The 13,239-nt window shown below is 45.7% G+C and overlaps 1 protein-coding gene across 4 annotated transcripts in view; it reads right to left on the minus strand.

Moving 5' to 3' along the window:
- Positions 1-13,239, minus strand: part of SH3BP5 (SH3 domain binding protein 5) — a 51,535-nt gene that overhangs the window by 1,641 nt on the left and 36,655 nt on the right. For all 4 annotated transcript variants that reach the window (XM_023919314.2, XM_086849935.1, XM_086849931.1 and 1 more), the window contains 4 exons: positions 9,901-10,031; positions 5,974-6,016; positions 3,890-4,109; positions 489-749 (listed from right to left, as the gene is read on the minus strand). In XM_023919314.2, the coding sequence (XP_023775082.1) occupies positions 489-749; positions 3,890-4,109; positions 5,974-6,016; positions 9,901-10,031 (655 nt within the window). The remainder of the gene's footprint in view (positions 1-488; positions 750-3,889; positions 4,110-5,973; positions 6,017-9,900; positions 10,032-13,239) is intronic.

Consider the following 13,239-nt stretch of genomic DNA (forward strand, 5'->3'; position numbering starts at 1 on the left):
AAATTAGTGAGAACAGCCTTAGGATGGAGCAGACAAGGGCAGTGGTAATCCTCTAGTCTGAATTAGTCAGCCAAGGCTGGCAGAGCCTGCAAGAAGCTCCTTCTGGCATGTTATTTTTTGTGGGGGGTTTTTTCCCCCCCTGGAACGCAAGATTTTCAAAATCATCAAATCAATCAAAATTTCAAATAATGCAGGGCAGTAACTTAAATAAATAAATTCAAGTTTTCCTCCAAATAAATGTACCATGAGAATCCCACTGACGAAATCTCAAACCCCTGCACTAAGACAAAACTGGGGAAAGTTCGCAGCCAGGAGAACAATAATGTTATAAACACTGTTGTTAACTTTGAGACACTGGGCCTTCCCCAAAGAAGTGGCCAGCAACGCAGAGCATTCCCTGGCATATGCCTAGGGAGGCTGGGAAGGTTTTCCTGCTCCCTTTATAAAGCTGAAAAGCACTGGCCCAGGGCGTATCCAGCTGTGCATACCTCTTTCAGCTTCACATTCAGGGGAGGAGGCCCCACTGCATTCGCTCCGGGGGCCCAGGACAGGGAAGATCATCCCAAATTCAGAGAGGGAGACCGGGCTGGGCAGATCCAGGCTTCCAGGTCGTGTTGCAGGAGGGAACTGAGTGGGCACCTCACAGGGACTCGTAGGACCAGAGCTGAAGCTGGATACTGACTGAGTTTCTGAATCTTCTTCGGATACAAAGCTGCTGCCATTATCATCCTCAAACACTTCTGAAGCCACTGCAATGTTCAAAGAATATTCCAGTTAGTAATTAAGCCTCCCCTCCTGCACCTGTTTCAGTTTTTCAGGTTTTCATCTTCCATACACGGACACACTGCTAACCCATGGGCTGCCCCCTCTAGTTTTCTGTCCCCTGTGCAAAGCCTTAGCTTGGTTCTGCCCAGAGGAGCAGCATACCTGCCAGCCAGGCCATGCAAGGCCAGCTCTGCCGCAGCTACCGCGCCTCATGCTAAGAAGCTCTTAGATTTTACTGGCTCTGCTGGCCTTGCTTACTTGTGGTCTTCAGCAGACAACTTAGGTTAGAGCCTAATTCCCTGTGTCTGCCTCCCCCAGCACTATCTTGATCCCAGCGCAGCCTCCTGGTTATTTAAGGCACTAATTAGAAAGACAAAGGTCCCAGGATTTATTTTTGAATGAGGATCACCAACCACCACCAAATTAAAAAAAAACAAAACAAAACAAAGCACATATTCTTTTCCCTGCTTGTGTTTGCACAGATCTGAATTCTAATTAAAGCAAACCAAAACTGTCTGTCCAGATTAAGCTGCAGGGAGAAGAGGAGGGACCCATTGAAGAAGGTTCCATCTTGTACAACACAAGGGTGTAGATTTTGCTGAAGTTAAATGCACTTCAGAGGCTCATTGCAGGGTGGGGACCAAAGACTTCTGCACACAAGCAGTCCCACTGGGATCAGAAGGTTCTCTACACACATCAGCCTCTACACCACACAAGTGTGTGCTGGAATCACATTGACCTGAAGAAGTCCCAGACACAGCAAGACATCCACAGTGACCTGAGGTTATCTTCAATTCCTCTTCCTTGTGATTCCTGCCATTGTTTGTGAGGCTCAGAATCGCTTTGGAAGAGCAGCAGGAGCAAAGCAGCAGCGTTAACAAAATGGCTCAAAGGAGAAGCTTCAAAGAAATTCTTCTGTCACCTTGGGAACCTGGGGCTCGCAGCCACTGCTCGGACACAAAGGTGCCAACAGAGGCTGCCACTGCCATGGTTATGGCAGAGATGATCAACCTTTTTCTGCTGGACTTGCACATTGCAGAACTGCATTTACACATTGCACAATTGACCCAAAAGGCTTCAAACATAAAGTGGATAACAACGTTATTCACCTTCCTGAGTCCTCTCCAGGGCACTTCATATTGACACAGCTTTTCTTGTGGTTGGGGTTTTGTTTTGTTTTTAATTATCTCAAATCTAAGTCTGCAGAGGGGCCTTTTCACTTGCTGTGCATCAATATATGGTGAGCAGTACAGATAACTGTGGGGGGCAAAAGCAATAAAAAATCTGGCAAAAAATGTTTCTAATTAGAGTCCTCTGCTTGGCAAGAAGCAGTGACATCAGGCAGTATACAACTGGCACAGCTTTAACTGTAGCTTCCTTTTCACAATCTAAATTCACTGTAACAAGAGCATCTGCAAGGGCCAAGGAACTTGCTGATGATGAGGTGTTTTATCCAACTCCAGCAGACAGAAATCAAGATATAAAAGGACCTTGGTGGAAAGCTCCCCCAACATTACAATGAGAACTTAATCCAGGCTATTTTATTATTTAATCCAGGCTGCTAGTGCTGCCCTGTCATAACCCAGTTCTGTGTTGGCACCAGATACAAGCTGATCTCCTTCCATTCATGTCAGACTGTGCAATTCAAGAGGGGGATGAGCCCACACTGCTGGTCCTTGCCTGCAGCCTCAGCAGCAGCCAGGGGAGCCACCAACTAAAATTAATTAATTTTTAATGAATTAATTAATTAATATTAACTTTTCTGCCCCTATATCCCAGATCCCTGAATTCCTAAAGCATAAAATACCCTAAAATTCAGTTATAGCTAAGGCTTCCACGAGGCCTTTTGCACAAGGAGGTGGACTTGCAGGTATCCAAGAGGTAATTCCTGCCTAGGTCAGAAAGGGTCAGCCTCAGGAGTTCAGGGTGGCAGAAGATAAGCAGCCATACTGAAACCTGGCTGCATCAGCTCTCTGGACACAGCACCCACTTGCTGCTGCAACTCAGGTCCCAGCTGTGCAGTACTGAGTGAGAGAGCTCCAACACATTGTGCAGAAACTCCCACCACTGCAGAGGGTGGAGGCCAGCCCAGGGCTGCCTCCCAGTTCACACAAGGACCTACAAGGCCTCAGTGCCAGTACACACTGATGTCTGTAGGGAAATTGCATCTTCTGCCTTTGGGCACCAGGGCTGTGCAATCACAGAAGCCTGCAATCCTGACCTAAACTTTTCCCTGCAGAAACAAAGCTGAAATACAAATAAAACTGGTGGTTGTGGGACTGGGGAGCAAGAAAAAGACTTTCTGCATCAAGAAGGGGAAAAAGTGTCCAGGAAGGAGGCAAAAGTAGGCCACATGTAATCTCTCTCTCCACTTTCACTCAGAGCCAGGACAAATGCAAACTCACCACACAACAGACATTGCAGCACAGGGTCCCCATGTGCCATCAGAAAGCAGAGGTTACTTTGCTTGTTTGGAGCTTCCTTGGAGGCTGTTGCTGTCACCCATTTCTCCTACAGAGCCCCTCAGCACACTGCAGCAGCATATTGCTGCTTCTTCACTTCCCTTGTTCACAGCCCACCTGCTCTGCTGAAATCACACCTTGGCAAAAGACTCTGCAGCACAAAGGAGCTTATCCTTACACGCTTCCATGCGAGCATCACACCTTTCTGTACTACTGTAGCCACAACTTCAGCTCCCTCTGCCACAGGCCCAGCACTGGAACACAAGCACTTGATTCAAAGGGTCTGTTCCCACACTGGCTGAATCATCTGTGACAGCCTGCGACCACCCCAGGCCAGTCACTGACAGCAGCACCACTGGCATAAAATTAGACAAACACTTTGAACTCTGTTCATTTTGCTCCTTTCATACAGCACCATACAAAAAACTACTGAGATGTTAAGGGAATGGCTGATGCACTTTAACTCCTTACCCTTTCCCTTGAAAACTGGCTATTAAAGAATGTAATCAACTCCTGCAATAACAAGAAGCGTCACAACTCAGCCATAGTCCCACAACAGCCAGCAAATTTCAAAACTGCAGAATACGCAGAGCAGCCCTAATGTCAGCATTTCTTACAATGCCCATGGGATATTCCCAAGCACAACAATGCTCTGTACTCACTGGAGACGGTGTCTGACTCCGGTTTACTCGCTGACAGGTCCTCCACAGAGGTGTTGCTCCCCTCGGCACCCACGCCACATCCTCGGGGCCCCATGGCAGTGGACCTTCTCCTCTCATGAATCTCATCTGAGATCATCTCCAGATTTTTCAAGGCAGTCTTATACTCTCCCTTTGCCAGGGCCAGTTTGGCCTGCAGGTCATCCACTGTTTTCTTCAGTTGCTGACAAGGGAGACAGGTATTAGATGGACTTTCACTACAAACAAGACACAGCACACAGTTGCCTGTTATGTGTCCAGGTGCCTTGGCTCTGCACAGGCAAGCACAAACCGAGGCTGGTATCTGTGGGATGGGAGAGCTCAGAATTCAGAAGCACCCTAGCACAAGTAGTGGCACTTGTGAAGGAGACAACAGCAAGGCCAACCACAGGAGCTAGGGACTGGGATTGCCTCTAGAGTGTGGTCATGGCCCCTGGCTAAGCACAGAGCCGAGGCCCTGCTAAGATGTGAACTTGCAGGATGTCTCCTTAACAGGAATGCAGCTCTCAGCTATGTCACTGCTTATCCCAGAACCCCTAAGGTTTGCTGGCAGCCCGAGGGGGCTGAGCCTCACTCTCTGCTGAGCACCAAACCTGTCACTTCTGCTCACTAAACCTGCAGAACAGAATGCAGCAAACCCCAAACTCTGGCAGCTGTAATACAGCAGTTCCTGTGTCCCCAGGCACAAACACCACCCTACAGCAAGGACAGGAGTGTTGTACATCCTATTTCCCAAAGGGGAAACACTGCTTGTTTGTCTGTAGCTCTCTCAAAGCTGTTTTTTTGTGTATTAAAAGCAATCTGTGCTTTTTTCATACAGTTTACACAATTACCTTGCTTCAGGAGGGCACTGAGCAGCTGCCATGGAGAAGCAGCAGGCCCACAAACAGTGCATTTGCCCATGGAAAAAAGGGAATTTCTCAAAAGATGCTTCTAGGCAGCAGGGATTACTGGCCTGGCACCCAGCCCAGGGCAGGCAAGGGTTCAGCTTGATGCAGCAGCAGCTGCAGGCAGGCAAGGCAGAGGAGGAGAGGGCACCCAAGCCTGGAACCAGGCAAGGAGAAAGGTGCACACCAGAGTCTCTGAGGCTTACAAAATGCTGTTCAGTCTCAGGCGGCCCAGGGAAGGGCTGACAAAACCATTGTGGGATATGCCTTGAACCCCAGAAATGAATGGGAATCCTTTTCTAGGTAGAATCCTACTGACCCAGCACCCCACTGGAGCCTTCCTGCACCCAGGGCCAGCAGTCCAAGGCAATGTGCTCCACTTAAACCCTGCGCCACACAACAGCACCAGCCACTACCCTCCAACTCTGAGGAGCCAGGCTCCAGTTTTGGGGGGCCACATGCAGCAAAATTCACTCGAGTAGAAAGAGAATGATTCTTGCATTTGAATTTCTAGGGCTACTCTGCCTGCCCCCATCTTTGGCAGCTCCAAGACTGGCTGTAATAGCAGGGATTGCCATCCCACACAGAACTGCCATGCCTGCCCCAGGGCCACTGTGCTCTGCAATGCATGTTCCCAAGCATGGCCAGACATCATTGCACCACACAGAATGCAGTGCAGAGATGCCAAAAAGCCCTGAAAGCATATCCAGCCAAATCCCAAATTCCTCTTATGGCAAACCCCAAATCAGAAATTCACATCTGCATAATATTTGAGCACTGCAAGCAGGCTACTTATTCTGTTAATTGATCCAACCAGTGAACATAAAAGAGCACCCCAAGTACAGTTAAACAGTCTGAAGCATAAAGCATGGGGGGGAAAAATGAAACCCACAACAAACAAATAAATTCCAGACACATTAAACTACAATAAGCAAAGACAGTCAAACTGTACTCTTTTGGTTCTGACAGAGTTCAAACGCTCTTATTTCACACAAAAAAAACAAAGACTATCTTAGACTTTTATCTTTAAAATGTGCTTAGCAAATTGCTCAAGAGGTTTTGAATAAAAACACAACATAGTTGTCAGAGCACTTGAGATGTAATTTCAGTATTTACTGTAAGCAGTAAAGAGTTTCAGATGGATCTGAATTATATACGTACCTCTAGCTGGACATAGTACTTCGCCTTGAGTTCAAAATAAGGTCTGTGAAAATACAAAGAACAGTTGTTTACAATCTCTGGGACTGAACGCAGTGTACTGGCGTGGGAGTTGCTCTCTGTGTAGCATTAACACAGCTATTTTGTGTATCACTGCAATCCCAAGAGACCACTATCCAGATGATGGAACACCTACATATGCTCTCAGTGTCTCTCTCTTACTCCCTAATGCATCTGTTTCTCAGGAGTCTTTTGACCTAAATTCAAATTGCAAAATTCCAGTTTTTGGAGTTCACAGTCTAATTCCTCCAGGCCTTCATTCTGCAAGATATTTAAATGTAACATCCAGCTTCAGGCACACACATCCTCTCCCTACCCAGCTAATTTCTGAGCCCACAGCACATGTAAATTCCTACAGAAGGTGAACCTGCTCCATGTTCAAGTGTGGGGGGTGGTGGGGCAGTACTTGGATTTTTCAGTGAAGGAGAGGGTGTGAAGAGAAGTCAGAGCACCACACACAAGGGCACAGCAGTTCCCAACAGTGGCCCACCAGGCACTTCCCTACACTTGCTTGTAAGGTTGCAAGAGGACAGGGGTATGGGAGGTGCAGCACAAAGCCTAGAAACCACTTTCCACCCTCAAAGTTTTGAAGCCCACAAACCAATATCAACTGATACAACACAAAAAAAAGATACAAAAAAAAATAACTGTAATTTCAACAGGGCTCACTACCCTCCTCCCCACTCAGCAGCTCTCGTGGAAAGTAGGGGAGAGATAAGCAATCGGATATGGCTTTACACAAAACAGAATGTGAACCACCCTTGTGTTTCTACCCTGACAGCAAGGCCATTCTGAGCTGTAAGCCCTCCTGCAGCTGCATTTTGGACTGTGCACTGGAATTCAGGAGTGTGAAAATGTGGCTTTCTGATCCTACGTTCTTTGAAGGGTTGAATTCACTACACAGTCATGCACAAAATAACTGAGTTGTGTTTCCATCAGAGTAGGTTATTTACAGTTCTGATGTTTTTAAGCACCCTCCCACCATCACCAGGAGCACACAGCCAAGTCTTGATGCTTCCAGTGTCATCAAAATGCACCTCTGCCTTCCCTTAGTGGGACATCACCCTGCCAAAGGCTACACAGATGCACCTGCCAGGCCAAATAAAACACTGCAGTTGAGAATTTGGATCCAACAGACAAAGGACTGCTACAGCTGTACCCCAAAGCAATGGCAGCAGACAGATACTGACAGAATGGTGTTGCAGGGAAACACGCACAGGGAACGCAGTGAAAACCACTCACCTCAAAGGACCTGATTCTCAACCTTCCTTACCCTGGTGCCAGTTGGGAGGAACAACCCAGGCTCGAGTCCTAACTTCCTATCAGCTTCCACAAGCCTTGGGAAAAATCCCCTCTCTATCAGTGACAAGCATATGTGTGTTTGCATGGTGTGAAAAAACAATACATACGTGCATGTGTGTATATACACAAATACGCATATGTGCACATACAAACAGGAATGTTTACTTGCAACAGGTAGGAAAAACACCACCTCAGCCACTGGAAGGAGACCAAGAGCAGGAGCTCGCAATAAACGCTCCTGCTCACTCATGGCTCACACACAGCCAGGCACTTGATGCCAGCAGGAACCAGGGCACTGGCAGGGGAGGCACTCCCGTGTCCCAGGGTCCCTTCATTCCATGACATTCATGGCCCCGTAACCATTGTGGGCTGGCCTGGAACTCAGCAGGGCAGGAACTGCTTACTGATACAAGCATCATAAGCTGGCTGAGCACAGGGCACTGCACAGACAAAGTGCTTTTCAAGTAGATGACAGGAAGAGTGAAAGGCATTTTGCCCAAGCCACCAGAGCAGAAAGTGACTTCCCAAAAACAGCTAACACAGGAGGGTTCATTATCCTACAGCTCAGAGGCACTGAGAAGATCTGGTAACTGTTAAGAACATGCAGCCGTATGCACATTCGCAGATCACAAGCAAGTAGGCACCCAAAAACTAAATTAAAAGCAAAACCAAAACAAAACTATCCAATAATCCTTTGCTCATCAACTTTACAGGGCAAATCATCTAAATTACTTTCCTCCAGGATGCCCCAGCCTTGCTTTCAAAATAATAAGGCTTTAAGCGTCTTAATCCCAACTGAAGCAAGGAGCAAATGCAAATCATTTCCTGCCCGGAAGAGAGCAACTCATTCAGTGAGTTTAATTGTGGATAACAGTGAGTTATACACAAGTTTAAAGAGAAGATGAAAAAATGGCCAAAAAGGCCTAGGTGTTAGAGCCAGTGCTCCCACACTACCCAGGGAGAAGGTCAGAGCAGGATGTTGGTGTTAAATCCTTCCTGAAAAGCAGCTAGAGGCCAGCTACACCCTACAATACAAACAGCTGCAAATCCAGCAGAAATCCTCATTTCCCAGTTTCTGTAGCCAGTTGACATCATGGATGTTTTCAGCTCAGCTGCAATTCTCCTTTATGTGAAAATTGCAATGCTGGAAGACAACTGACCTTTCCAACATCCCTATGTAGCATAACTTTAAAGACATCCATGACTATTTGTGCCACCAGGCATCTTTCACATCAGTGCTAGGTTAGAAGCGGCATTTCTGTACAGCCTTTATTAAAGGATCTCCAAAACACCCTACCTAGATGGTTTATGCTGCAGCCAGCCCTGCTGTGAGACAGATGAATACACTGGGATCTTTCCACAGAAGTGGCAAACAGCTTGGCCCAAAGAGAACGACACAAGACACCCCTTCAAAGGTAGTTCCAGCAGAGAAATGGAAACTCAAAGGCATGTCACACAAGAGGCAGCAGGGACACCAGACTCCACACCACCATAAAAAGCTATGTAGGACCCCACTGACAACTTAATCATGGTCTTTATTTTAAATCTTATTGCAGGGAAGGAACTCCTGGCAGCCAAAATTGTTCTCAGATATTGGCCTTATCCAGAGGAATCTGTCATTTAGTGATCTGATGATGGTTTTCACAGCCCCTGTGCAGTGCTAGACAAACAGCATGCAGCTCATTCTAGGAAGTCACACCACTACACTATTTCAGCAAATACGCTTGAATCTTGCTTGAGAAGTGCTAATCCCTTCTTGAATTGAGCAAACACCAGTCAAAATAGATTTTCAGTTGACCGATTTCACCAAAAAGTCATTTTTAAATGGAAGGGATTAAAAGCTAAGTACAGCAAGCAGATTGTTTAGACAAGCCACAGTCTGGAAATATTAAAAAAAAAAAAAAAAAAGATGGTGAAATATAAAGAGGATTAAGAATTGGTTGTAAACAGGGCCAAAATTTTAAACAAGTTCTGAGCAAAAAGCTGTTTCCCTTCTCTGCAACAGAGCCAAACTGCACAGCAAATGCAGACACAATTATTAATGACACAAGCTGCTTAGCTATGCCTTCCAAAGGGTGTTTCCTTCCCCAAGAACGGCTCTCACACAGCTTTGCTATGGCAGTGGCAGGAAGTAAACAAGCCTCGTGTACAGTAGCTTTCACCCATGCAGTCTCACACCTTTCAGCTGTCACTTGCTTTGTTGCTCTCCTGACTAAAAATAAGAACTGTGAACAATCCCAGGCTGTGAAACATCCACACAGAGCTCTGCAGTCAGCACCTGTGTGGATCCCAATCACCTGTTCCTCAAATCACACACCACCAAAGAGTTCAGTGCACTCGAACAAGACCAAGGTGCTGCTCAGAAAAGGTTTCTTATCCCATGTAGTTCAGCAGGTGTTTCATTAGGAGGACAAGGACAAATACCAGTACCAATTGTGCTGTCAGGTTGCTACACACAGAGAGGAACCCAAAGAGCAGTACACTTTCACAGGTTCAAAAACCCCATAATATAGGTATTTCCCCCAAACAGTTTTCACCACTAAACTACTCTCCAAACATAAAACATACTTTGACTTATTGATGGCTCTTTTCAGCTTCTTCTCCAGTTGTTTCATCCTTCCCATGGCAGCATTGTATTTGGCTGCAGTCTCCTTGTGAACCAGCTCACTTCTCGTTTTGGTCTGTTCCGCCTCCATGACCTTCAAGAGGGGAAAAAACAGGTTGAGCAGCAAGGCACAATGATTGACTTCTTATTTCAATTAACAACAACTTTATAATCTCTCCAATCAGCTCATGTCAGGAAAGTGAGGGTATAGAAAAAAATATTCCCAGTGAACCTACTTAAAAGTCTTTCCCAAAAAGAACAGCAGGTCTTCAAACACTGTAAATTATGACAAAAGTGTTAGAGCTTTTCGCATAGTCTTCTCTCACAGGAAGTTCAGAAGACCCTCAGCTTTTGGACCATCCATTTTTTAATCCAGTTAGATACTCACAAGTGGAGCAACACTAGCAGAAGTCACCCAGTTACATTCAACAGTAATGTTTCTGTTTCCTCCTGCGTCTCTCCCGGGAACTTGGCTTTCCCTGCAGAGAGCTTGCTGGTTGCTCAGCTCCCAGTGCAGCCCCATCACTCTGGAAAGGACTGAACACCAGCCACAGCAGAGGGAGGACTCAAATACAGTTCAGCCTGAATAACCAATCACTAGAAAACACTGTGTCCGAGATGGCTCTTCTCTTAAAACAGCTGACATGCCTGAAATCACAATTTCAATACTGAAAATGCAAAGGTTCAAGCCCTGAGCTGACACCCCCACTAGGCAGACAAGAAAAGTTATGCTGATGACCAGTCCCCTATCCTCATGTATCAAGATATCTAGAACACAAGTCTGATAAGGAGCAGCTGAGGGAGCTGGGGGTGTTTAGCCTGGAGAAAAAGAGGCTCAGGGAGACCTTACTGCTCTCCACAACCCCCTGGAAGGAGGGTGTAGCCAGGTGGGAATCAGCCTCTTCTCCCCAGCAACAAGCTACAGGAAAGAGGAAAAGGCTTCAAGTTGCTCCAGGGGAGGCTTAAATTGAGTATTAAGAAAAATTTTTTCACTGAAAAAGGCTGTCAAGCATTGGGAGAAGGAAGGTAAATGTCTCTCCATTAGCTGCACTGTTAGTATCCCATAGCCACACTTCGCCAGTAATTTTATGCAGGGTACTTTTGTTGTCCAAATTTGAGATGTTAGAGGTGTAAGTCAGAAAACGTGTTTTATTTAGTGCATTAGCAGTCAGTATCCAGACAGGGAAGCAACTGATTTTTTTTAAAGTCAATATTTTTAGGCAATTTTTTTAAGCTTCCTGTTTTGCAGCTATGAAGGTATTAATACAAAAAATGGTAGGACTTGATTGTCTCCAGTACTGGGTTTTGAAATGCCTCAGCTGTGATACCAACTACTCTGCAACCTCATGCAAATTAGTTCCACCTGGCTCCCACCACCAGACTGTGCATCTGAGCTCTCATATGCAGAGAGAATATTCAAAATAGCTTGATTTTAAATAACCCCACCCATAAAGCTCTAATTTTTTGAAAAACCATGCTAGTTCTCATGACCCTCAGGCAGAAGCGAACAAGGAAAAGAGATGGTCAGCTCTGACTCACTTGGATCACTGCTCCTCTCAGGAAAACTGTCATATTGTCCTTTCTGATGCCTAAATGAAGGAGTGAAACTGCTAAAGCCATCAGCATCAACTCAGAGTTGTCAGCTGCCACAACTGGAGGCCACCTTTTGCTTATCCACACATACAACTCATTATTAAAGAAAATTTAAAATCCTGTAGAAATTCCTATGAGAAATAAAGATTTTCAAAGGATCTTCTGATAAGATACAAAATAATATACTCAACTCCAACACCCTTCAACCTTCTCATATACATAAGGCATCCATTTTCAAAGAAAAGGAAAAAAAAAAATAATCTATCAGGCTCATAACATATTTTCTCCTGCATCCTGAAAAACAAACTGCAGCCTCTTATCTCAAACAACTGTTTTAAAGCCAGTTGGTGCAATGACTTGCCTTAGTGAAACATGTCAGACAAGGCTGGTTTTAACGTGGAAGTCTCTTAAATTAAACTGCAGTCTCCCAAGACTGCACAGAAGGTGGTTCATCTTCCTTCTAGTCTGGCAAGGAAGCTGCAATTTAAAAATGCCGTAAGCTACAAAATAATGGAGCAACTGGAACTTGCCAGTGCTCAGTTACATGCCAGTCCCTCACATCCCTTCTTGGGGCAAAATTAGCATAAACTTTGATATCTGGGATAAATCACTTAGTAAGTACAACCAACACCAGGGTCATAAAGCAGGTTAGGTGTCCAGTATCATGCTGATTTTTCAAATGTTTCATATCAAACACCACAGAAATGCTGAACCCTGCAGAACTGGGATTTGAGGATGACAGATTGCAATCGCCTCAAAATATCTGACAAAACGTGGAATTTGCTGCTGGCCATATATACTCACATTCATTTCCAGAAAGGAAATGAATCCACCCCCTTTTCCAGAAAGAAAGAGGAAAAACAGGCTATCCTTCATCCTTTTGAGAAATCAGTGATGTAAGAAAATCTCTCTCTCCCCCCACACCCTTGTTTTTCTGTGGGAATTCTGTCCTCATGCTCACATTATCTGCACAAGCCTGCAGAGACAGCAGCTTTCCCTGAGGCAGCAGCTCAAGGTGCATGCCCAAAGCTGAGGATATTACCTGGGGGATTGTAAGGTACCTCTGCAGAGGTCCACCACTTGCCAGGATGCATTTAGGCACTTCATTTAAACAAGAAGAAACAAGAGATATCTTCCACCCCTCCGCAAAAGCCAAACAGCCTTTAAATGGAGAAGCTGTCCACCAGGGCTGGTGGACAGAAACAAACTACAAACGATGCTGCCAGATCTACAGCTGGCAAGTTCAATGCAAGAGCAGCTAGGCAAACCCCTCACCTCCTTAAGAAGGCTTAGAAAAAGACAGGCTTTTGTAGGAAAGTAGTTTTTATTAGAGCTAATAATATATTTGTTGAAAAAACTGCAGTGTCATATGGACTTGTAATCAAGCTCTAGGTCACCGTTCCCAAACAAGCTGGTTTGTCTAACCCAAGTGCTTCTACCACCCACCTTCCCTTGTAGATGCTCCTAAGCCATCACAGATGCAACAGCATCACTCAGAAAAAGGCAGAAAAAGAAGTGAGGACGACAACTTTTCAGACAAAGGCTGCTCAAGACACATCTCACCTCCTTACATCATACCTGCCTTCCAGCTCACCCTTGGGGTGAGGAGGGGACACACTCTTGGACAAAAACACCCAGAATGGATGAATTTCCAGGATACCCACACAACCACCAGACATTCCTGCAGCCCTTGCCTGTCCCTAACTATT

This window comes from Cyanistes caeruleus, chromosome 1, assembly GCF_971803275.1.
Source record: "Cyanistes caeruleus chromosome 1, bCyaCae1.hap1.1, whole genome shotgun sequence".
Classification (NCBI taxonomy): domain Eukaryota; kingdom Metazoa; phylum Chordata; class Aves; order Passeriformes; family Paridae; genus Cyanistes; species Cyanistes caeruleus.